Source organism: Cavia porcellus, unplaced genomic scaffold (genome assembly GCF_034190915.1).
Source record: "Cavia porcellus strain 051 isolate PalLab524CR breed Dunkin Hartley unplaced genomic scaffold, mCavPor4.1 scaffold_12, whole genome shotgun sequence".
NCBI classification, from domain to species: domain Eukaryota; kingdom Metazoa; phylum Chordata; class Mammalia; order Rodentia; family Caviidae; genus Cavia; species Cavia porcellus.
The window spans coordinates 9,567,219-9,594,026 of record NW_026947495.1 but is presented as its reverse complement, the minus strand read 5'-3'; the positions used below and the strand labels follow the sequence as shown (position 1 = coordinate 9,594,026).

Here is a 26,808-nt window from a genome sequence, read left to right as displayed (position 1 = left end):
AACTGTTTCATTTCTGTTTATTCAGCAGAACATCAAGATAAATATGCCTTAAATGGCACAACTTTTTCTATATATGAATGACCTACTGTCTATAAAGTCCGAGAATCCAAAAATAGTCTTCTTTCCTTTTTGAAGCCCTGGGTGATCCACCAGATCTCTGAGAAGTTTTGGTTACACAGCCAAGACAGGCGTGTGGACCAGCACGGACCAGACGGTGGGAAGCATAGAGGTGCGGAAGAGAATGCTGTGTGCAAAAGACCTTGTAACGCCACGGTCAGTCCTGCACACCCCAGCATTACTTCCTAAAGCGCTTGAAGAGCGGGTGCACATGCTTGGTGGAAGGTTTGCTCCGTGACGAATGGTACTCCATGTATACAGTGTCGTCTGCCCCAGACATGGAGCTCATGGTGCCAAAGCGCCGGGACGCCTGCAGAGGAGGGAACGGCCCAGCCCTCAGTTAGTCTCACAGAGGGAAGCTTGTAAGATACATAATAAAATTCATATATTTTTGTTATTTTCAAGCAACATTCACTAATACTGTGTCTGAGGCATTGTTCTAAATATTGTGAATGCATTACCTCATCTAATTCTTACAACCATTATAATTCTCACCCTATACACCGAGAAACCAAGACATAAAGAGACTAAAACAGTCAGGAGGTCAGGGATATAGCTCAGCAGCAATGGCTCCTGCCTGGCAAGCGTGAGGTCCTTTGTTGGATGCCTGATTCCACTTGATCTTAGCCAAAAGGCAGAGAAGCAATTTGATTCCCAGTTCCAAAAATTAAATAAATAAATAAATACAATTATCCAAGATCATACAGCTCAAAGGAAACAGGACTTGAACATAAGCAGTCTGGATTATGACTCAAGAGTTCTCTTATTTGTTTTTTGAGATGGGTCTCACTATGTAGTTCAGCCTGGCCTTGAACTCACTATGTAGACCAGGCTAGGCTCAAACTCATACCAACCCTACTGCCTCAGCCTCCAGAGTGTTGAGATAACAGGCATGCACCAACCATGCCCAGCGTCAAGACTCAGAGTTCTTAACCAAAATGCTACACTATCTATTTTAGTGACAATTTCTGAAGTTTTTTAACAGTGCAAAAGTCCCTTAAAATTTCCAAGATACCACATAATATGCTTTAAATCCATGGGAAAGCCAGAAAGCCCCAGGGTTAAGCTGGGCACAGTAGAATGCAACTATAGTCCCAGCTACTCTGAAGGCAGAGGTGTGAGGATCCTTTTACTCCGGGAGTTTAAGGCCAGGCAGGGTAACACAATGAGACCAAACTCAAAAAATAAAAAAGCAAGTCCTGGGCTTGAGACCTGGCTCCACTGCTTACAGGGAGACCTGGTTAAACACTGAACGTCTTCCCCAATAAACGACTCTGTCAAATGGAGATAACTACAGCTGCAGTGACAGATGGGTGTGAACAGAGATCATGTTTGGCCCAAGCCCGGAACATGACTAACAACAGTTCACAGGGGAAGTATGTGGGCAACAGTAGTGCTGTGCCTGCCACAGCCTCATCTTGTGGGCTAGGACTAACTGAACAGCACCATAGGGCCAGTGGCTGCAGCAAGCTTCCTGGGCTTGAGAGCAGATCACTTCCTGCAGGCAGGAGGAAGGCCTCAGGCTGGAGGAAGGACTGTGCCTACCCAGGCAACAGCTGCTTCCTCCTTGTCTTCTTTGGGCCTCTGCTCACCTTCCGGCTTTGCTACCAACTATACTCAAAAGCATGTGATAAACTGCCCCTTTCTCTGAAGGACCTGGTGAGAATGCCCTGTAACAAAGCTCTTTCATCACATACATTCCATCTGCCTGCAATAGGGTAGGCACTCAGTAAGCATAAATGAAAGGCTAAGTATCTTAGAGAACTACACATTTTTCAAAATAAATACTGAAGATACTACACAAGTTAATCCTCAGAACCATCTTATAGGCTGGAAGGCTGTTTTATCACTGAGGGAAGAAGCTGAGGCGAGCTGAATGCCCAAGCCCAGCAACAGCAGCTAGCAGCCTGTCACCCACTGCTGCACCCAGCAGCCTGCTGGACAAAACTTACAATCTCATGTTTGTTCTTCTGGGTTTCAACATCAGGACCTAACAAACACTCATTCCAGACAGTGATATAGACAAGCAGTCACTGTGAGGCCAGCTAAGTCCAAAAACACATATGTAAGGAACAAGGTTGTCGGGGTTGTTACTATTATTCTCTTCACATTTTCCTGCTTTCCAAAGCCCCTGAGTTCACACGCACACCGGGCTCCATGCACATGTGCACGCATCTCAGGGGCTGTCCTTCAGAGCAGTAACACCTGCAGTTAACACTTACTCACCTGGCTGGATCTGGAGCCAAACTCTCCTGCCACCACCTCCTCCTCTGCATCCAGGTCAGTGGCCGCCAGGACTTTCTGTAGGAGCTGCTGCTGCTCCTCTTTTGTGGAAAATGCTAACTCTTCCTCCTCCATGCCAGCAAGCTTTGTGATTACCTGCAAATCCAACAGCAGCTTTGGATCTCTCTGTGCTCCCCTGGCCTGGCTCTTCCCAGGGCTATTCATTCTGCTCACTTCCTCCCCAACTAGCCAGGGTCCAACAACACAACACTCCTCTCTGGCATCCAGGGACCAGCTCTGAGAGCCGCCTATAACGGGCTGGCCTAATGACGGATGAGAGAACCTGGAGGGTTCTATTCCCTGCACACAGCAGGTCCTGTGCAGAAGACTCACAGGAACCTCTGTGACTGTCAAACACTATGCTGTTTTCCTGTCTTACCCTAGGTAAGGGCAGAGAAACAGAAGGAAAGACACAGCTGTACCCTTGCATAAGGACGCTTCACCACACTGTACTTGGACCTGTGCTTCGAGTGGGAGCAAACACAGAACAATGGCAGGCTGGCAAGAATTACCAGCTGGATTCTCTCCAGAAGAGCACAGAGAGGGCTGGGTTTTCATATGTATAGGGCTCATTGACTGTAAGGCCTGCCTACCCCTGCAGGAAGCCAGTCTGCCTCTATTCTCCTCATGATGTTAACTGAAAGAAAATGTCAAAGGGAAGGATGTGATGAGTCCTTCAGGTGACCTGATATCCAGAGTGCAGACAACAGGACCAGCCTGCCAGGCTCGACCTCTCCAGGTTACCACTCTCAGACCTGCTGGCTGCTCAGGTGTGCTCCTCCCTCGGCTGGCCCTCTGGCAAGGTCAGAATGCTGTGCCGCTCTTCTGTTACCCTTCAGTTCCGCCCTCAGAACAGACTCATGCAGACGGATAAGGAGTCACAGTGCAAGCCCTCTAAAACCCCAGCATCTTGTCCACTAGCCCAGCCCGAGAGGGCTGAAAAGTGTTACTGTCTCTGACTAGAAGGATTCAGGCCCGAGGACCCTGTCCTCTGTCTCAGGCTACTAATGGAAATGTCCAGCAATTTCTAAAGAGACGTAACTGAGGGTTGCAGGCACAGCTTGGTGGCAGAATGGAAGAGTCTTGGGTTCCACCCCCAACATCTGAAAAGGTGGCCTTTTTTGCCAAGCAAGATGTTCTAGCAACATCCTCAGTGAAGCACAGATGGAATTTTCTTCCAACAGGAAAGCAAGTGCCCCCCAGAGATGTTGGGAGGGAAGGGGCAGTAGACAGAATGAAGGTCTGTCATGTACCTGTGCCAATTCCCTGTGATGAACGTCATGATTACGTACTGCAAATATGCACTAATACAAATTTTTAAAAGTAAATGCCTTAGGCAATGAATATCAGCCAAAGTTTGAGAACTCCCAAGTTTTCAGAGCCTGGTTTGCAGCACAGGACAGGCCTGGGTCTGGGCCGCACACTCAGGCACAGTCAGTGGTGTCCCAAAAATGGAACCCTGAGGGCTCAGACCCGCAGTTCTGGCAACAGGCCTTTAGCATCTCAGTCCTGCCAGGCCAGCATACCACTCACTAGTAACTCATGCTGTCCCTGGCAATGCATGGAGAGACAAAGGAGGCTGATACTTGGTCTCTGACTCCCAAATGCTTTGTGCCTGCTGAGGCTTGTTCCAGGCTGGACCCGCTTCTCGTGCAGGGCTATACCAAAAAGGCCACGAGGACACTTACCTTAAAGCTATAACCCTGATCGACCAAGAATCTCTGTCGCTTGGTGGAGTAAGCCATTTCCTGTGTGTCCTGGGACACCAGCGAGTAGAAAAAGGCATTGTACTCCTCTGCAACCATCCCTGTGGGAGAAGGCAGGGGAAAATGACATTAGCCACAAGAGGTCAGGAGTCTTGGGTCTCAGGCTCGAAGGCAGCACTGGAGTAAGGAAGCTCTGCGGGCAGGGCATGATCACCCTGATTTTCAATAAAGCCTTTCGTGCTTTAAAGAACACCAACAAGGAAGCAAAGAGACCATCCACAGAACCAGAAAACATGACCAGCAAAGCACATCTGACAAGGGACTGGACTGGTGTCTAGAATAGACCACAGACTGCTGGGACTGAACAAGACAAATAACTTGATTATAAAACAGGCACAGATCTGAACAGATGTTTCTTCAAGGGCCACATGAGCCACTCATCATCAACAGCATTAGGGTCACTGAGGAAATGCAAACCAAAACCACAATGAGCCAACAGCTGGCTCCGCCAGACAGGGAATCAGCGAGAATCACAACCAGTGTCAAACTGGGAGACAAGCGCAGTCTCACACCCTGCTGGTAAGAATACAGGACGGGGCAGCTGCTCTGGAACAGAGCCTGCCAGCTCCTCAGATGCTAAATCTGACAGTCACTCCCATACCATCCAGCAACCCCATTCCTAGGGATTCCTCCAGAGAACAGAAAACATCCACACAAAGACCTGAACATGAACCTCACAGCACCAGCACCCAAGAGCTAAAACAGCAGAAACAACCCAAGCACTCATCACCAGAGAAAGGGACAACTAAAATGCAACATCTTCATCAAGTGGATTATCTGGCAATAAAAATGAAATACCAATAACAAATGGATAGTCCTTTTGAAAACATACTAAATGGAATAAAAGTCCCAGAATATGGCTGCATTTATATGAAACATTCACAGCAGACACAAAGAGACAAAAGCAATTTAGTGGCTGGGAACAAGGGGCAATGAAGGCTAGACATGATGATGCATGCCTATAGTCCCAGCACTTGGAAGGCTGAGGCAGGAGGATCACTTCAAGTTTGAGGCCAGCTTGGGCTACAATGTGAGTTTAAGGCCAGCCTGAATTACACAGGGAAACCCTGTCTCAAAAAGAAAAGAAAAACAAAAACCACTAAGGATATACTTTACATAGATTACAGATATTTTTAAAAAATGAAGACAGAATTATTACAGAAAATATTTCAGGCTGAAACACTTGATCCTTCAGGAAAATTCAAGCATCTCTGCTCTTCAGTTTAAATGTCAGCAGGTTAAGCATTTAAAATTGCCCTGGAGTTCAACTGTTTATTTTACACAAGCTCAAAGATGCATAAAGAGCCCAGATATCTTATTCAAACAGTATTTTCACTAAGAAAATATAATTATAATCAAAGGCAAATGAGTTTTTAAACTAGCTTTGCTTCTTTCTCCTGTGGAGAGGAGTATGGAATAAGTAATAAATTACTTTCACATTTGCTAACACACTGCCTTTCTTGTCAATTTATAAAAGTTGGTCTATCCAGCAGCCAACTGCCTTCTATATTATTTATATTAGTGAAAGCCTGTCTTCATTATTTTTCTCACTGTTGAGACAAAATACCTGACCCCAAAAGGTTTATTAGTTAACAGTTTGTGGAGGTTTCAGTCCATAATCAGCTGGCTCTGAGCCAGGGTGGCACATGGTAGAGGGGCAACAGTTCATGGCAGTGGAAGCAACAAGCGAGGAGAGAGGGAGACAGACCTTTTTCTGTCTTTATAATGTATGTAGGCTACCTGCCCTGGGGTGGAGTAGCACTCACATCCTAATCCCAGCAATGGACCGTGAATCAGTCACAAACTCTAGATTCAGCTGCCTCTGAAGAGCCCACCTCCATGGTCACATGAGGCTTTGTGAGGACATCTAGACACAAACTGTAACAAAGCCTCACTATATAGTGTAGGCTGGTCTTAAACTCCAACTGGCCTTAAACTTAGCAATCCTCTTGCCTCAGCCGTCCAAGTGCTGGGATTTACAGGCATGCACCACCACATCCAAATATAAACTCATTCTTGTAAAAGTTCTGCGAGATAGGCCTGTCACTCTCACTTTGGGTGGGACCAAAGCCTAAAAGACAGGTAACTTGCCAAAGGTTACACATTTAATCTGGTGCCCAAGCCCATGCTATTTGAATTATCAGCCCTTTCTCCATGTTAACTGTAATCAATAAGCTGCCTCTTGAACATATCTGAATAAGGTACCCCACTAATCTTGCCATTTTCAAACATCCTAGCAGTCCAGATGCCTCCTGGTGCAATAATCAAATGTCCTGAGGACAGGCCTGTGTCTTGCCAAAGATGTGACCATTTCTCCATCTCTCCACAGCACGCCAGTCACTGCCAGCCCCATGGGGGGGCCCAGGGTCCCTTTTACTGAAGTCAAAACACAAGCAGCTTGTACTTCCTCCATAGGAGCCCTGGCAGCAGGGTCATCCTCCACACTCCTCCTTCTGTGAGCCTACCCAACCCTGTTGCTGGTGGCACCCAGGAAATGTGAGTTATGAGCAGTGTACCCATTCTGTGCTGGTCACATACCCATGACTGCCTCCTTTCCTCCTGGCTGGAGAGCTTGACACCACCACATCCACCAAGGTCTTTCCCTGTCCCTCTCAGTGAGTACTGTGGCTCCAGCTGCACAGAGGGGGATCTTCCCTCTGGACATCCCTGTGGCTCCGTAGCTTGGCCTGACACCCTCAGCAGCAGAGGAAGATGTTTTACCTTTTTTGGCTCTGAGCACTCGCCCTAGCCTCTGGGCCTCCTGTCGCCTGGAGCCACCATGAGAGGAGATCTGAATGAGGACGTTTGCTTCTGGCAGATCAAATGATGTGTCACCTACCTATAAGGAAAAAAAAAAAATCAAAATTCAAAAAAGTACATTTTTATTTATTTTTGCAGTGCTGGATGTAGAACCCAGGGCCTTGGACATGCAAGGCACACACTCCACCACTGAGCTACCTCCCTAGCCCTGGCCTAAATTTAGATCAGCTCTGTAGATAAGTTAGAAAGATACTTCTCTCTACACCAAGATCTTTCTGCAGCAGACAGATCTCGACAGGTTTCCTCAGACCCAGAGTGAGTCTAAGAGCTTGAATCACATCATCGCTGATGCAGACACGCCTGCAATCACCTTTTACGTTTGGCTAGAGAAACAGGTCTGTACAAAACCACCTGTCCTCTTATCCAGTGACTACTGAGGCCAAGAGCAGTACATGTAAGACAGACATCATGATCTGGGCCACCACCCACAAGGAGTCCTGAGAGCAAGGTGCTCCCCAGCGTGAGGGTCCAGCCATGTCACCTGATAGAGAAATCTTACTGCTTTGCGCCTTAGGGATGCCTTCTAAACATCAAGCCACATCAGGCAGAGGAAAGCCACTTCCCAGCTGGACTGCCTCTGCTAAGGGAGCCTAGGGACCTCATAGAGGCAGCTCCAGCTCCAACAGAGAGTCTCATCTAAATTCCCATTTCCAACTACCCTAGGGCACCAGCCCTGACCCCCAGCCCAACATCTGGACACGCAGGAATGAAAATGCACATGCTAAGCTCCCTTAACCAACATCAACTTACTGCCCAGGAATCAGTGTATCCCAGACTCTCATGGTGCTACACACCTGACCCCCACCCCCAGGCCACACAGACCTTGGATATGAAGATGGTGTTGATTTTGGGGTTGTGCTTGAAATTTTGGAGAATTTGCATCCTTTCTCCCTGGGATGTAGGCCCATAGATATAGGGTCTGGAGAAAAAGCACAGAAAGACCACAGATCACCCCTGAAAGCATATTCCAGGAAAATAGGACCCTAAGCAAGGTCCTGTCACACAAGAAGCACTCTGTCAGGCTGGATACCAGAACTGACTCCAGCCTTACCCTACCAGCACCCAATAGCCCTCCTTCTAAGTCCAGACCCACTACTCTCTTTGGGGTCCCCTCCTTTCTTTTTCCATTAGGCTTTTTCCTGCTTCAACACCTGTCCTCCAAGATTACAGTCTATACAATGGAGAAGCCTACTTTCATGAAGCCCAAGTAGACGCAGCAAAGATGACATTCTTAGGTCCAGACAAAAGGCTGGCTGCAACCGTCCCCTAATGACACAAGCATCCTCCCACAAACAAGCAGAAAAGGGAAAGGCTGAAGGCCCTCCCATAACATTAAGTTCAAACTCTTCTCTTCCGATTCCACCTCCCTACTAGAGGGCACAAGCCTAGCTGATAACCACACTGACTGATGCCCATACTACCTGGGGAGGGCACAGCTTTGCTTTCTGTCTTGCAGTGTGTTGCTGGCCAGCTTGTGTGACTTCCCAAGATCAGAGCAATCATGATGACAATAATTACAAGCCCAATGAGGACAAGTACCAGATACCCAGGCCTAACTGTGCCAAGGACAGAGCTGGGTGGGTACTACATTAAAAAAAAAAAAAATCCATCCTGTCAGTGTTCCTCAGAATTGTAAAAGGCAGGATCAGGAGCCGAGAGAATGAAAGCCAAATGCAGCTGCCCCCAGCCCAGGCCCAATGGCATCCACAGCAGGGTTCAGGAGGGCTCAGAACACACAGTATTCCCAGTGCTGTACTATAAGATGGTCAGGGCTGCACCTGAGAGTGCAAGCCTTCTGTGGGCAGGCAGGACCTGAGCAGCTGTCCATGCATGCTGGCCTTAGTACCTCCCAGCAAGCAGAGTATCCAGGGCACCACCCCACACAAGCCTGTGCATCTGTGGGTCATGCGGGAAGCAAGCCCGGGAAGCAAGCCTGGGAAGCCCGTCTCCCAACACCGGGGTCTCAGGCGTTCTGTTTCTCCCTCCTCATCAGGAAAAGTCCTTGTACAGAGGCAAGTCCTGTTTCCGAAGGGTTCTCCCACCCGGGAAATGAATAAAAGGGCAACTTTCATCCCCAGGGAAGAGAATCACTGGTGAACCTCTGGGAGAGGGTCTGGGAACTGTGAGTGACCAAGAAGCAGAAGGCTCAGAGTGGCAAACACCCTTCCCAAGGCCCGGTGCTCCACAGAGGGGAAGCCAGGCTCTGACTCCAGTGTGACTCCATCGGCAGCGCCCTGCTCACAGCTCCACATTGTCACTAAGCCTGCGGTCAGTCTTTACTGCAGTGCGTATCAGTGACAGCTGCCTGTTTCTCAGAAGGCTGGGAGGAAATGCACAGCTTCTTCCAACACAGACCATCTATGAGAAGCTACGAAGCAAGGCTTAGGATCCCCATGATCACTTCAGCACCCAATAGCCCTCCTTCTTCAGGAAGAAATAAAAATAAAATACTTTCCACATTTAAAGGACAGGTATAAAAAACAAAGGGTTACCAATAAAAGTTGTAGCCATCATTCTACTACACACGAGACAGCCACAGTCGGCTGCCCTTCCCGGGGTCAGGCTGGCTTGGCGCTGACAGTGCCAGGAAACTAATACCCCACAAGCAGATGCACAGGAGGCTGCAGCCGTGAACACGTGTGTATGAGGAGGGAGCAGCGTGTGTCTCAACTGTTAGGGGGGTGCGAGGAGGGGTTCAGGGAGAATCTGGAGGGAAAGCTGCAAAGGGAGTGGAAAGGGACAATTCCTGTCATGAAAATGTGACAGGAATACATGCACCATCTTGTTGCCTCACTTAAATCCATAAAAATGTGACAGCAAAGGACTAAAAGGACACAAACCTATGAAGAGAACAAGAGACAAGCGTAACAGGTAACATTCTGGAGGATGAAAAGCAGACTGATGTAGGTGCAGTAACTAAGTTAATGGATACAGAAAGCGGCAGCCTGAGCTGGCAGGGGAAAGTCAACACAGAACCCTTTCAAACTGGTCTGCCAGTGCTCTAGGCAGGACACAGAAGGCTGTGGCAACTGGAGCCAGGTGCACTGGAAGGGGAGGGCAGAGGAGTGCCTAGAAGTGTGTATGAGGAGGGAGACCCCTCAGCAGCAGATCTGGCCCGCCCCTCCTGACCGGCAGCTGGAGGGCTCCCTTCCCCTCCAGGTCTGAACAGGGAAGGGCTACAGTCAGGAAGTCAGTGGAGCGGGGACTAATGTGGACACGGAGTGCAGCATGGTGGGGAGGTGTCTCCCGAGGCTAAGCTTCACAGCCCTTCCCTCCCTCCTACATGCTGGCGCCCGAAAGGATGGAAAAGACAAATGCCAGCATCTGGCAATTTCTCAACAAACTACCAAGTGCCAGTCACTTTACAGTGAGCTGCACAAACTGGCAAGCCCACTGAGCAGTACAGAAAAGCCTGTCCATTTTTTAGTGACCGAATCTGAAACATGCAGCTTCAAAGCTAGGCACAGTGGCACACACCTGTGATCCTGGCACTCAGGAGGCTGAGGCAGGAGTACTGCCTCAGTTACACGGTGAACTCAAGGCCAGCCTGAACTGCATAGCAAGACCTTACCTTAGAAAAGATTAAAAAAAGTGCAGCTAAGTATTATCAAACCCCAGAACTTCCAAGACAGGAGTAAAAATCATCAAACCACAACATCTGAAGAAAATACAGTGTAGGAAACTTAAGGAAGCCTCAAAACAGAAGATGAAAGAAAGCACATCATACTCATGCAACAGCAGTGATGAGGCCAGGCAGGGAGGCGCACAGCTGTAATCCCAGCATTGGGGGAGTTTAAGGTGGGAAGGCAAGTTCAAGCCCAGTCCAGGAAATGTGGTAACTTAGCAGGACTCTGTCTCAAAATAAAAAATAAAGAGGGCTGGAGAGGCAGCTCAGTACTCAACAACCGAAGTGTCATTCACTTCCCTACATCATCTTTTTCTTTGGTTTTCTGTTTTTAACCCCTGCTTTTAAAGCCTTTCTGAGTTTTGGTAATCTCCAGTTCAGTAAAGACTCTCAGTTTAATCCCAGTACTGGGGAAAAAAAAAAAAGCAGAAAGATGAGCAGAGGCTGATTTCTATTTGTTCCGTTACACCTACAGGATGAATGAAGTCAAGTCTCCACACAGGACCTGAGCTCTGCCACATACAATCTGAGGCCCTGTCCCAGTGCAAGGCACAGCCCCTCTTGCTCCCCAAGCAGGCAGTTTCTGTAGCCACTCTGTCCAGATGCTGGCCCACACCAGGACACTGGCCCAGCTTACTTTGCCTTCCAGGTCCCCAGGCCATCCTGCCTGAGTTGGAGACCACTATGCAGCGGCTCTGAGCAGGATTTAAATTTTACTAATTGGCTTTCTATGTTTATCTGTGAGTCTGTCTTAGGCCTCAGCTTCTTACCTGGAGAAGGGAGCTGATTCATAGTAAGTGAACCTCTATGAATCACGGGTCCTGGCTGAGGCCTGTAGTGGCCTATGAGGCCAGAGATACCTCAAAGGGCCACAGCTGAAGACACCTTGGCTCCAACACTAATTAAGTAAATAGAGACTGCAGCTGCAGGCCTCTCACTCCTGCAGTTGCACTCCTATCATAAATGTCATCTTGGAGATAGAACAGTTCTCCTAAATCAGCATAATTTACTACTTGGAGAAGTCTTTGAAATGACTCCCAAAGCCTTATTTCCCATGCTTTTCTCAGTTTCCCCGCCTTTTGTCCTTGGTTCTAATAAAAGTGGGCTGGTCCAGAGAAGTCTTAAGTCTTAGCCCTCAGAGTCTCAGGCTTAACTAAAGGGTTTTGACTCTCCTGGAGCCCTAAAATCATGTAACTTGTCTCAATTTATTTAAACCTCCACTCTACATTCGTTTAAGAGAGCAGAGATCTAGGTCAGGACCCAATATGCCTGGACTCCACTCTACCTTCAATCATTCAGCCTCATGATGCCCCTCCCATTACTTTTGGAGCCCAGAACTGAATTCTCACGCCACCCAGCTCAGCTCCCTGTCCTCTGGGCTCATGTGACCAGTCTCTTTTCTATACATTTCAACCGCTGATTCCCACCACCTGCTTCTTGTCTCACCTGGTACCTGAGAATGGGGGCCCAGGACTCAGACCCTCAGATCCCAAGAACTTCCTAAGCATTCCAAGAAAGAAATGGACACCTTGTTCATTCTCAACAGAGACACTACTGGCCTACAGCAACTCTAAATGTTGAATTCTTACTTGTTCAGCCGAATAGCATATTCCTTCAAGGCAAACACATTGTCAGCAAAGACAATAATCTTATCATTCCTTCTTTCATGAAACTTGATCAGAAACTGGCAAGCTCGGAACTTGTTGGGGTTCATGGTATATAGCAAGATTCGTTTCTTGGTTTTGATCGCCACATACTCCCGATAAAACTCAGGCGACATTGGGCACCAAACCTGGGAAGCGTAAGAATCGGGTTATCTCCAAGTTTAAACATCACATGCTTAGAAATTCTGGAAACCCATTCATTTAGCACAACTAGCTTTAAAGTATTTTCAAACAAAACCAATGGTACATGAATTATATCTTAATACACAGTGGATCTCTTCTATCTGTAGTTTCAATCACCCACTGTCAACAGTGGTCTGAAAATGATAAACAGCAAATTTCAGAAATAAAACAATTCCTACATCTGAACTTGTATCCTGCTCTCAGCAGCATAATGCAATCAGATGGAGGTACCGCTTTGTCCAGCACATCCACCTTGTACAATGACCCACCTGCTAAGCATCTGGTAGGCATTATGGCTCTACGATCCACTGTCCAGAGGAAGTAAGCCTGTTCAAGTCATCCTTGTTTTATAAATCATGGCTTCAAGGGACAAGAGCAGCAAAATACAAAATTGGGATACACCAAAGAGAAGTTCTAAAGCACTCCCTTTAAGTGAAAAGGTGCAAGTTCTCACAGAAAAGAACAGAAATTGCATGCTAAGGTTGCTGAGATCTATGGTAAGTACCAACCCCAAATCTGTGAAAATGTGAAGGAAAATGATTCACACTATTCTTCTGTCTTACTTCACACTGCAACAGGTACAGCCATAACACATGGTAAGTGCTTAGGTTAAAATGGAAAAGGCCCTGAATTAGAGAATTTTGTACTATATGAGGTTTCTGGCACCTTTTGGGGGTCTGAAGACAAATGTACTGCAGTTAAAAATAAACTGTAAATACACACATGTACTAAGCCAAATCTAACACCTACCATTCAGTGAGGACATTCTCATATGTTAATCACTTAATTACTGGTCAGAATGATGGCGCACATCTGTAACCCAAACAATCGGAGGCTGAAGCAGGAGGATCATAGCAAGTCTGAGGTCAGACTGCGGTTCATAGTGAGTTTAAGGCCAGTCTGAACCCCAGAGCAAGACTCTGTCTCAAAAACAAAGCCAAAATAAAACAAAACCCAAAAAAACTCAAATGCAATCATATCCAGGAAATTATTTACACTCTAGTTACAAGTAAGAGAAACCAGATTTTCAACCAACAGAGGTGCAACCCCTCCACTATTTTTGTGCATCCATATACAAAAAAGTTAGGAACTGCCCTCTCCTGTCCCAGCCCACTTTCATTTGGAGCCAGAGGACTGCCTCCAGTTTGAGGCCAACTAGGGATATACAATGAGTCTCTGGTCAGCCTGAACCACATATTGAAACCCTACTTCAAAAAAAATAAAAAGCCCTGAGCGGGGGAATATATGTGTATGAGTATATGTGTGTATATGTGTATACACATATACACACATACACACACACATACATATATTCATAGTCTAGGACAAAGCGTAACCATATTATAAATAAATTTCTTATTGTCTGAGAAAAGAATTATAAATATGGAAAGAGAGAAGTCAGAAAAAAACTGTTGTGTTGGATTATATTGAACATATCACCATCAACTCATGATTTTTAATGTGTATAAGCAAATACTGAGACGAGGCTAAAATACCTTATTGTGCCAGACAGACCTCAATGTGGGCCTCTGTCAAATGGACAAGCAGCTAACAGGAAGAGGGCCCAGTGATCACATCTGGAACCCCTGGAGCACCCAGAGATGAACGACACAGCACTCCCAAGGGCTTCTCTGGGCCAGTGCCCACGCCTGTGCTGCTGACAAGTGGAAGGAAGCTCAGACATAAGGCAACTTTGTGGTATTAGAAATGCTCTAAAAGTGAACTGTAGGAATCGTTGGCCTAAAATTACGTAACTGTAAACTTACAATGTATGAATATTATTGTAAATTAAACCCCTACAAAACTGTTTAGAAAACAACATCAGAAAAGACTGTTTTTACTGCCACATAGTACTCCGTCCTAGTCAAACTGTGGCACAGCCACACAACAGAACACTGCACAGGGACTCCCAAGATATTATGCATCCCACAAGGCATAAAACACAGGGAAAAGACAAAAGTTGCAAAAGAACATTCATAATCTTATTCTGCCTACATGATTTCTTTAAAACAGAAACATGTAAACATAGGTAGGTGGTAAAATAATAAAAGCGTGAGACCAGCAAACTCAGGTTCCATGATGGTTGTTACATCGACACATGGAAAGAATACATAGTGGAAGACTGGGAGGTGCCAGCTACACTGCTCTCCAGTGGCTGGCAATTCTGCAGACACAGCTAAAGGGGAAGGGTTTTCTCATTACTGCAAAACTGGACCAGGCTCGTCACTCGCCATTATCAGACAGGCCCTTTCTTGCACTTTCAGGACAAAGGCCACCCTACTCTCACAGCTATTTTAAAGTGTTACAAAGGATTTTTCGGTTGTTCCTTCTAAGGCCTACCTTTGAGTAAGGATTTTTAACATGTGCCTGTTTGGTTATACACTACTGAACAGAATTACGAAAAGGTATTCTTAAAGAGAGAAAACAATCGAGGCCACAATTCACCTTCTGCGGCTCCAACATTGGAAGCGGCCTCAGGGCTACCGACAAGTCACTCCCCAGGGATGTGTGGACAGACCACCCCAGGAGCTCACGGACAGGATGAGGTGGCCTGCCTCAGCATCGACTTCACTGACTGCCACCAGAGACAAGGGCTCTTCCTGCACTCATCTAGGAAGTGGGTGTGACACTGCCCCCTACAGATTACTAAGCACCTTGCAGGAGGCAAGGGTAGGGTAGCCAGGGCCCTGACCCGGGTCCATGGCAGAAGCCCGTCTCAGATGTCCACCCAGGCAGGCCCAGCTACCTCAGCACACTGGACTTTTGCAATGTAGCCATTGTTCTGCAGCTCCATCCAGTTGGCTTCATAGAGTTTGGGCCCAATCAAAAAATTTAAGTCGACAATTTTGTCATCTTCCCGGACAAGGGTTGCAGTCAAACCCAGCTTGCAGTGGGCCTGCACGATGGTGAGCACCCGTCGGAACATCTTGGCTGGAGAATGATAGGAGGCATCAGTTACAAACACTTGAGCACCACACAGAGCCTGACATTTTCCATCTCTTTTGCCCACTTTCTGACATTCCAGCCTCTGCCAAATATGTAACAGCAGGAATCACCATCTAAAGCCACACGTGTGACAGTCTCTTCCCTAACTTTCCCGTCAGTGAACACCTATATCATGCCTCCTCTGCACACACCAAAGCCAGAGGCATCTTTTCATGTGTAGGCTCAGGTAAGCTTCTATTCTGCCCCTAGATGGCTTCCGACTCCTGCCCTGTAACAATAAGAAAGATGGAAAGAGAAAAAAACCTTCCATTTTCTAAATGACTACTCTGGGCCAGGGATTAAGGAAGATGTGAATGTGTAACCCACTCCCCACTCCCATGCTTAAAAATCCTTTAAAGGTTTTACCCAGCAAGCATTTCTAGCCAGCGGAGTGGACTACTCAGCAGCTCCTCCTCTAATCCAGCAACTAGAAATCGATGTTCATTCCTACAAGGGCAGGCAGCATGGTTTTGGGCTGCTCACCTGGAATGGTATGCACCTCGTCAAGGATCATAAGGCCCCACTCCTGGGTTTTGAGCCACTCCATGACTCGTTCAGCCTCCCAGGACCTCTTGGTGGTGTGGCCCAGCATGGAATAAGTGCTGATAGCAATGGAGCAGCCTATGGGCTTGTCCTTGGCATCCGAAGTGAAGCGGCATATCTGGCTGTCATCGATGGTGGACCACATCTTGAACTGGGCTTTCCACTGCTCCACAGACACAGCTGAGTTGCCCAGCACCAGACAGCGTTTCCTGACTGTGCATGCAGCAGTCACACCAACCAAGGACTTCCCAGCACCTGTGAGAAACCAAGGGGAGAGCCAAATCCTCCAGGGAGAAACAAAGGGCAGGACAGGACAGGCAGAGGACCAGGAACCTTGGCCAACTTCTCATCCCCATCTGTAAAGGGTTCACTGCTGTAGCCTGGTGTGCTCTTTAAACACACAAAAGGTCCACGTTCCACATATGTGAGCATCATCAGGTACAGGTCTTATGTGCATACTGTTTTAAATGGTGCAATCTCAAAACCAGCCAGGGAAAAGAGACATCATTACCAACATCTTACAGATAGGAAAATGAGAGAAAGAACCCAGCCAGGCTTGATGGTACACACCTGTAACTCCAACAGGCTGGTGTTTAGTGAGACCCTATTTCAAAATAAAAAATTAAAAGGGCTGGGAATGTAGCTCAGTGTAAAGACCCTAGATTCAGTCCCTAGTATTGAAAAATAACAATCAGAGAAGAGAACCACCTTGTCAGGGCTGAAAGACACTAGTGCAGTGCACAGGACACAAAATGCACATCCTACAAAGGACTCAGCAAGTGACAACTGTTAATTACACATAGCACACAGTGCTCAGAATGCACTATGTATGCACAATGATTGCAAAGACAGAAAAAATAAAATTCCAGGAGCTTCCAAGTTCACCACTCTCCCTGAAGATTGTGATAAAAATCGAACCAATCCCTTTATCATCTCCTCCTTTACCATCAATACAACCTGTGAAGCTTTACAAAACCAATGAGCTGGGCTGGGGATTGAGCTCAGCTGTGTAAGTGCCTGTCTGGCAAGTGTGAAGTCCTGAGTTCCATCCCTGGTACCAAAAAACAAACAAACAAAAAAGCCAAATGAGCTGGATATGGTAGCACAATACATGTAATCCCAGCATTAGGGAGGCTGAGGCAGGACTGCAGCAAGTTCCAGATCAGCCTGGATTGCATGGTGAGTTCAAAGCCAGCCTGAACATCAAGTCTAAGAGTAGAGGCAATTACTCTGAAGATAACAACATGTTATAAGATACCCATTCCAGTTTGATTATTTACTGCTTTTGAAGTCCTACAATGTCTTTAATGCTGCGTTTTTATTAAAATAGCTATGCAATGCTATGTTCAATTATATTATGTCTGATAATATAGACAATTCTATTGAAAATAACAAGAGAAAATAACAAGAGAAAGCATAGTAACTACTGTAGATCACCTAATATTGTGGTTTTATATGTCTTTTTCACTTCATGTTTTTCTAGGAATTTATTTTGTAGTCTTATTTTGATATGTTTTTCCCTATAATACAGAAAGGATAGATATACATGTAGAGATTCACACATGTGGAGAATTTCTAAACAGTTTACGGGAACAGATTATATAATGCATGATGTAATGAACAGATACTCTGAAGAAGAAGAAACACTGAGATACCCAGTGCTAAGTCTGTAGCATTATGGGGGCTGGAGATTTAGCTCAGCGGCATAAGCGCCTGCCTTGTAAGCAGGCAGTCATGAGTTCGATCCCTGGTACCAATAAAAAGGAAAAAGGCAAAAAAAAAAAAAAAAAAAAGTCTGTAGCATTATGATACAAAACCTAGCAATACTATTATTCACTGTTCAGAGGGATATTGGTCTAGTCTCTTATGTTCAGTTTTAGCATACATAAAGATAATGACAGCTACTTCGAAGAGAATGAAAGACATTATAGCAGCCATTATTGACTTCCCTAATGTCAAATCTTGAAGACCTAAAAAGCCTTCATCAGCCTGTTCTGATTAGATTATTACTATAATGTTCAGTATACATTCACTGTGTGTGAAGATGGGGACAACTATTTGGAAGAAAACTAGAGACAATAGGATAGACAGTGAAGATCTCCAGTGGACTTGCTTTGAAATCCGTGTTTCTTAAAATTGTTTCCTTATGATCTGTTTTCTTCTGTTTTGTTAACTCTTTAAAATAAAACAAAGTAGTTTATACAGAAAAAAAAAAAAAAAAAAAAGCCAGCCTGAAACACACAGTAAAGCCTTGTCTTAAAAGACCAAAAAATAAAAACCAAGAAGCTGCAGGCAGAGACTCATCCCTGGAGACTCTGTCTAGGTGGGGTGCCTGGGCGGAGATGTTGTGACCTCAAGCTGAGAAGCCCTGCTGACATTACTTTTGACAAGTAAGGTCAAAAAGGTGTCATAAGACTGCTTGTCAGCCTTGCACCTCATCATGAGCCATCCAGGAACAAGCTAGGAAGCCTCTACATCAATGCCTCATGAGGCTAATTTCACAGAAGGAGAAGCTAACCCTCTCACAACCTTGCTGACAATACTGTCTCACCTTGTATCCACTCTAGTTTTCTTCTATCACTACACAAAATTTAGCTGTTTTCTCAGCCAATCTGTTTACTACTAGTCTCTCCCCAGGTGAATGAGCTCCTGTGCCCTGCGATACAATGAGCTTACTGCAGCCCATGTATCACAGGCATGTCGCCACGGGCCTTGGCAGAGGCCTCATACAGCAAGCACTCAATATATATCTGTCAAGAGAAAGTCTGCCCCAATAGCATAGTCATGTAACCCCAGTACTAAAGACATGAGTTAAGCAATTACCTGACCTTGGGCATTCACTGGTAAGGTGCAATTTAGGGAAAGTAGCAGAGGGAAAGGAAGAGACAACTGGTAAACCAAACACAGCAACCAGGCAACCGTCTTCATTCATGCTCCACGTACCACAAGGAAGCACAATGACACCAGAACGTGCACGCCCATTCCCAAACATCTTCCGCAGACTCTTCTCCTGATAGGGCCTGAGGACGGCTGTGGGTTTCAGATCGATGTTGATATCAGGGTTGACAGAATCATTCCGGAAGTCATATTCTGCCAACAATGGGTACTCTAGGTGGATGCAACGTTTCTGGAGTTCCTCAATCATTTCCTGGGGAGATAGGCAGCACAAAGAAAGTTTCACAATCTTATCAATGCCCAAGTGTGCTCAAAAACAGTGAGTACTCTATCAATGATCAAAAAACTGGGCTTCCTCTTGGCAGTCAGCACAAGCAGAGACATGCAGCCAGGTAAGCCCTGTGCACCCACAGGCCCCCCTTGTTTCCTTCAGGCAGTCATCACCCACCAGAAGAATCAGAAAAACACACTCCTGTATACCTACTACCATTGGAGCCCCAGTATAGGCACACAGGCTGAGAGAAGCAGCCCTACCATCATACACCTCTGTCTATCAGGGAGGCCCCAGTGTAGCTGCATGGGTCTGAAAAAGCCCACCCCATGCCCTGCCACCTCCCAGTAAATCTGGGGTCAGAGCAACCCAGGTGCTGGTTCCCATTCCCCTATATCACAAAGAAGCAGCCAACATGGGAAGTGCCTGGGACCCCACAACCAGCTTGCTGGGAGGACTCAGGAGACTGTGAAGAGGAAGAAACAAAAGGCAATCTCAGACCTCTAGCCCACACAGAACAAGTCTGGGAGATATAGTCACAGAAGGAAGTGGAAGTCACACACCTGAAATCTCCAAAAGGATAGCAACCGAAGTAAAGAAAAACTTTATGAGACTGTAAAAGTAATCAAATCAAAAATAATGTCTCAGATAAGGAATCACAAACATAATGAAAGAATTGCTGAGCATATCTAAAGAAAACACAGACAAAAAAGATCAGTATAGGAAAATAATTGAATGATATTGAAGAATATCATTCTGAATTCATATGATTCATTCTGACTCATAATGAAGAATGATTGAAAGATTGAAAATATTGGGAAAAAAAAGGGGCTGAGGATTTAGCTCAGCAGCATAAGCGCCTGCCTTGCAAGTGCATAGTCATGAGTTCGATCCCTGATACCGATAAAAAAATAAAATAAAATATTGAATGAATAATACAGAAAGGAATTACAATGCATGAAACAGATTCAAAGAGATATCCAGGAAATTACTGCTTGAAAGAGATTAAAGATAAACTTTCAGACCTTGATGATAGGATCACAGCTAGCAATCATGAAAGGAAAGATCTTTTAAAAATAATAAGAAACCAGGAAATAATTCAATGGCTGCAAGACAATACAAAGACTGATTTCCCTATTATCTAGTTTTGAAGACCTAAATGGCTTCATCATTCTGCTCTGATCAGTTTAATACTATTTTGTTTTGTATGAATTCATTGTGTGTGAAGATATGGACAATTATTTAGAAGAAAACAAAAGACAATATGATAGACAGTGATGATCTCCTGTTGTCTTGCTCTGAAATCTGTGTCACTTACATTGTTTTCTTCTAATCTGTTTTGTTCTGTTTAGTTTTACCCTTTTTAAAATAAAATTTTTTTAAAAAGACAATGCAAAGAAAAATAACTTAAGAGTAATAGGTGAGGTAATAGGTGAAGAGTAATCAGTGAAGCAGAGGTCAACATAAATGAAATAAAAAGGCTATTTAGAGAAGTCATAGCAAAAAACTTTCCTAACATGGGAAAAGGATCTGGCATACAGACAGGTGACGCATACAGAAATCTAGCCATAACCAAAGTATATCTACACCCAGACATATAATAAGATCCCAGAAATTTTGCGCAACAGAGTATTAAAAGCTGTTAGACAAAATAAACAGATCACCTATAAAGGAAAATCCATCAGAATCACGGCAGACTTGTCAACACAAACTATCAAGTCAAGAAGCATTTGAAGTGAAGTGTTTCAAATCCTGAAAGAAAACAATTTCCAACCCAGACTGATGTACCTTTCATAACTATATTGCAAAGTGGATAGAATAGGATGCTTTCATGATAAAGAACAACTGAAGGCATTCATGACCACCAAACCAACTCTACAGAGAGTGCTAAAGGATATTCTAGAAAGAGATAAAGATGACCAAGGTTCCAGGAATAGCAGCAGAGAAGGATCACCAAACAGGATAATCTTGAGGATCTTGTAGGTAAATGGATGCAACTGCAGATCATGCTCATGGGTAAAATGGTTTGAACTCAAATATAGGTGAACCCTAGCATAAAAAACAGGAGTTAGTGGGATCCAAAAAGCACAGCAGATATTATGAAAGTGATAGGGAGGAAACAGCTAGGAGGGGAAGGTGGCAACCACAGTTAATTTTTTAGTGTCTTGTCTTGAACTCTTGTATCGTTTTCACAATTTTGTTAGGTTTGGTTTTGTTCTGTCTTGTTTTGTTAGATTTTACTGTGTCTGATGATATGGGTAACTATTCTGATGGTAACAGGATATATTATGGTACCATTGTTGGTTTCCTATTATCTTGTTTTGAAGTCCTATAATGCTTTCATTCTTTTAATTGGTTTTGTTTGTTTTGATTTTATTGTTTGTGATGGTATGAACAGCTATTTTGAAGAAAACAAGACATTATGGTAGCTATTGTGGATTTCCTATCATCTTGTTTTGAAGTCTTATAATGCTTTTATTCTTTTGTTTTGATTGGTTTTATTCTGTTGTGTTTTACTTATTACATGATAGTATGGACAACAGTTCTCTGAAGAAAATGAGACATTATAGTACCCATTGTTTATTTCCCTGTTATCTTGTTTTGAAGTCCTGTAATGCTTTCTTTTGTTTTGATTGATTTTAGTCTGTTTTCTGTATTTCATTTTGTGTGATGGTATGGGCACCTATTTTGAAGAAAACAAGAAACATTATTGTAGTCAATGTTGATTTCCTATTGTTCTGAAATCCCATAATGTTTTCATCTTTTTTCTTTTGATTGGTTTTATTCTATTTTGTTTGATTTTATTGTGTGTGAATGTATGGACAACTATTTAGAAGACAGTAAGACATCACCATAGCCACTGCAGATTTCCTGGTGTCTTGTTTTGAAGTTCTGTACTGCTTGCATTGTTCTGTTCTGATTTGCTTTGTTCTGTTGTTTTATTCTCTTTAAAATAAAAATAATAATAATACAGATAAAACTTTTAAAAACCCTGCATTTTATCTAGACAAATACAATTTTTGGTCTTGTTTGCTGTTAACTAGGTGAAAGCATAAAAAAGCAACCCAAACAAGCAACACTCAAAATGAGTTCCTATTAGACGCAAAACAGGCCCTCAGATACTGTTTCTCACACCTCCTCAAGAAGTTGTGCAGATGAAGCTCCCAGGCTAAGGGCCAGGACTCTCATTCCACCAAGAGTAACAATTTGAAGGTCCATAGGCCAAAAAGGCAACTGCAACTGAGGAACAGACATGGACCCCTCCTCTGACACAAATTAGAGAGGAAGGCGAGGCAGAAAAGGACTGGCTTCTGACACATGCTTTGGAAAGTAACAAGAAGGATGCATTCACTAACCTGCTTGACTTCAAAGGATACCGTCTGTGTCTCTTCTTCCTCCTCCTCATCCTTGTCCATTTGCTCATAAAAGTCAAACAGGTCCATAGGGATGTCCGACTTGCCCTGTGGATCTGTCGCTCGGGAAGCAGAAGGCCCACTACTGCCTTCTGCAGTCTTAGATATCTGTAGGAGAAAGGTAGGATTCTAGACCTGCACACATCAAACCTTCCTGTTATCAATCAAGAACTCAAGTTGCAAGGGAACAAGAAAACAGTAGGGCTACTAGATGGTCAGTGCTGGATTAAGGAGAGCCAGCACCCAGCCCCCAGGTGACCCTGGTGCCCACGCACAGCAGATTTGCTCGTGAAAGTCTCTGTGATGAGTTCAGTGGCTTCCCCCTCAGCATTCCTCAGGCGGCACTCCCGGATCACTGGGTCTTGAAGGAGGTGCTGGATGACATCGGGATGGGAGCTTTCAACGAAGTACCTACAAGCAGGGCAAGAAGGTGATACCTACTGCCCAGCACACCATTTCCAGAAGATTCTACCACTGATTTGATTCAATGGTCTGGAAATTGTGACCTCATGACAATACCCTGTGGCAAATTGGAATTATAAGCTGCTGGTCATAAAATAACACAAGACTTGTGGGCAAATCCCTACTGTGAAATCAACTCAGAAGGTGTAAGAGCCCCAGTTCTGCAACTAATGAGAATACAGTAGCTGCTGAATGGGTTTCCCACTTGGGCCACATTGGGTCCTTTTATCTGTGCTTCAGGGAAGCAAGGTATTGGTGCAGAGCAGACAGGCCTTAAACAATGGCTCCTGTCCACAAACTTTCTTCCCTCCTGGAACAGGGAGGATGAAAATACCTTAGGATAAGCCCATCATGGAAACCACAGTGCATCTTACCTGTTGTGCTTCAGGACCAGCTTGACTTTTCCATAGCTGACAGTACACAACTGCAAGTAGACACAACACCAAATAGGCAAAATCAGCAATGAACTGCTCGATTCATTTCCCACTTGTCACATTTTACCACCCACCAACCAAATGGACAGCTGAATTTACTTTAGGAAAATCTAGTGTGCAAACCTAAAGCAATGAGGTCTGCTAACATGAAATTTTTTCAATTGGCTTCTTTCTTGTTCTTTAGTACAGGTCTCGCTATGCAGTTCAGGTTGGTTTTGAACTCACTGTGTAGTCCAAGCTGCCTGCAACCTTGTGGCAGTTCTGCTGATGCTGACCCAGTCTCTTCAGTGCTGGTATTACAGGCGTGTGCCTGGCTAGCTTCTGGGTTTTTTTTTTTTTTTTTTTTTTTTTTTTGGACAAACCTTTCCTCCTGCCTGGCTAATTCTCATGCATATCTCATAATTTACAAACACTGCTTAAAATCTCACTTGCATTTCCTATTTCCCTTTCCTCTCCATGCCCATAGACACCACCTTAATCCAGAAGTTCATCCTCTCACCTAAGTGCTACTGCAGGTGCCAGCACACAGGATGCAGAGTGTGTGCTTAGTAATTAGATGTCGTATACATAAAGTGCAAAGTCTGCTGGCCTTCCCACCTATGTTCCTATTTCCCCAACCAAAGTGTAAGCTTCCAAAATGGTAGAGAATACCATTAAATCCTCCCAGGTTCCCATTCCTTCCTGAAGAAAGAGATACATGCAAGATCACATGATAGCTATGAAACCTTGCCACTCAAACCCTAAGCTGTCATCTGCCCTGCTGCCCCTATAATAATAAATACATTGCCCGACTCTAACAACACATGCCTGCAGGCAGTTCCTAGCAAAAACAGACCTTGCCTACCTGCTGGTGCAGACTCACTTCAGGAGCAGAGTCCTCTCCCTGGACATCTGTCCATTTCACAACAGCAAACAACTATCCAGGACTCCTATGGGCTTCTCTGAGACTAAATGCCCATGGTGCTCCTGTGTCATTTCAGAATTGGGGTCTGTATCAGACTCCCTTGTATCAGCCAAGGATAATAAAAGCCCCTGCCCATCTCTTCTCAGCATTCACCCATGTTCAACTTCAATTCCCATGGAAGCTTTTCCATTTCAACATCCAAAGTTTCTTTTTTACTTTCCCTCATGAACTCATTGACTATGGGTCTCATACAGATATTTAGCCTCAGATTTAGTTCACCACCTTTCTTGGTCAGCTCAGGCTGCCATAACAAAATACCACATAGACCGAGTGGTTTAAAAAATATTTATTTTCTTAAAGCGCTGTAGATTGAAGGGACGTTCATGATCAAGGTAAAACTGATTTGGTTTCCAGTGACAGCTCTACTCTTGGCTTGTAGATGACTACTTTCTTACTGTGTACTAACAGAACAAGAAGACAGACACAGTTCTCTGGTGGCTCAGGATGAAGACACTTACCCTATTGGATGGGCCCCATGCTGAGGACCTCAGTCTTACCAAACACACTCACAATGAGAGTTACAGCTTCAATAATAGGCATTTTGGAGAAGAACATAATACAATCTACAACAGCATCCATTCTGGGTCTGTCAGAATGGGTCTGAATTAGTACTCTTACCACTTTAGTGCCTATGTCTGGAAGCAGCTCAAGATACACAGCATTCACCAGAACACAATGCTGGACCCAGAGGCATAGCAGTTAGATTGATCAGTGATTATGCTTCCCACGGAGATATGAATGGCACATTTTCATGTCTATCAATGGGTAGCAATATATACCTACTATACTATACCCTCCATTACCACATTACCAAACAGGCACAAATGTTAGTTTTGGACACCCCCCCCCACTTGCCTTAATAAACTGAAGAATTCCATCAGGGACTCCAGTCTTGCTGAGCTTCCTGAGGTACTCAGTGATGTCACTGGTTTGCAGCCCAACGCTGACAGCTGCATACAGGGAGTAAGCAGTTAGCTTGTATTCATGCACATGGGTTGGTCGGCACACTGGCTCTGCAATTGCCACCAGGAAGTCCTGAGCATATTTGTAAACTGGAGAGAAGGCTTCCAAGAAGATGTGGCCATCAGGAGCCTAACAAACACCAAATGTACAAAACAGACAAGAAAACTAATTAGCTACAGACACTATTAGATTCTTCCCTTATCATTATCAAGAAAGGATAAGCATCAGAGATATTTTTGCAACCAGTTCTTCACATAATTATGGATCTTGTTACTTAATCATATACAAGAGAATAGGAAAAAACGGGAAAAAAGGTCTTGAAAGCAGAATTTTACTCTCACTGATCTCTACAGGAAAATCTTCCCCACCTTACTCACTATCCTCAGATTACCTTTTGTCTACAACTAAGAGTAGAACATTAATTATTTTACACTGAGCAAAAAGCAGGCTGCCAATGTCTTTCATTAATTTAATAAGGAAATAAATTGTTGCATAACAAATTCAGATACAAAGTTTCTTAGTGGGTACAATAACACAAGAAAGAGTAAAAGGAAAGGTCAGAGGTGAAAAAACCTATATCCAAACAGCACACGGGTGCACCACTGTTCAAACTTGTGTCTCTCCTAGTTTTGCAGGGCGGTATCCCTAGTTTTTAGAACTGCGACCAATGTCCAAGGTTTAACTGATAATCCAGACTTTCGGGCACGCTTACCACCCAGAGGGGCCGGGAGGAGTGGTCGTCCTTCAGGGGCATCTGCGACCTGTAGTCCTTCGCTCCGTATTCGTCCACTTTGGTGCCGGACTCATCCACCTGCTTCCCGGCGGCCGAAGGCACCGCCTCCTGAGAGTCGTTCCCAGCGGCGTCATCTTCATCTTCCTCCTCACACTCATAGTGCCGTTTCTTGGACTTCTTCTTGTCTGCAGATACAGATACAAAACTGAGACCCTGCACGGGTCTCGGTTCTCTGCGCTCTGCACAGCGGCATCTGGCGGGAACCTGACAGCAGCCGCCTTCCACCTGCGCCGCGAACTCCTAGGTCGGAGCCATCCGCATCCCGCAGGCAGGAACCCCTCGACCACCCCGGCCGGCCCAGCTCCCAGGGCTGCTCCCGGTTCCAACACCTCGCTTGCCCCGACGCCCGTGTGACTGGGTTGCGAGGGGAGTCGCCCGTGCAGCTCTGACACAGAGTGGCGGGACAGGTGTCGTGGGATACGGGGAAGCCACAGCGCGCCCGCGACCCCTCTCACCGCGGTCTGCCCGGTCTCTTTTGCCCATGTCTGCGGCCACAGCCTCCAAGCGCAGAGCAAAGCACCTACCCCTCGCCCAGGGAAGCCGACTTTTGAGGAACTTCCGATTTGCACCGGAGGCGCGGCATCCACGTTCCGGAAGTCCCGCCCTGAGTCCAGGGCGGAAGGGGCG

The 26,808-nt window shown here is 45.2% G+C and overlaps 1 protein-coding gene across 1 annotated transcript; it reads right to left on the bottom strand.

Moving 5' to 3' along the window:
* On the bottom strand, nt 1–26,808 carry Ercc3 (ERCC excision repair 3, TFIIH core complex helicase subunit). The gene is made up of 15 exons (XM_063258827.1): nt 26,637–26,808; nt 26,101–26,306; nt 25,281–25,517; nt 23,402–23,451; nt 22,841–22,976; nt 22,509–22,673; nt 18,930–19,134; nt 15,927–16,241; nt 15,205–15,389; nt 12,201–12,403; nt 7,809–7,905; nt 6,888–7,005; nt 4,089–4,207; nt 2,344–2,496; nt 1–427 (listed from the first exon to the last, which is right to left on the bottom strand). The coding sequence occupies exons 1-15, from the start codon at nt 26,662–26,664 to the stop codon at nt 296–298; spliced, it is 2,349 nt and encodes a 782-aa protein (XP_063114897.1). The 5' UTR covers nt 26,665–26,808; the 3' UTR covers nt 1–295.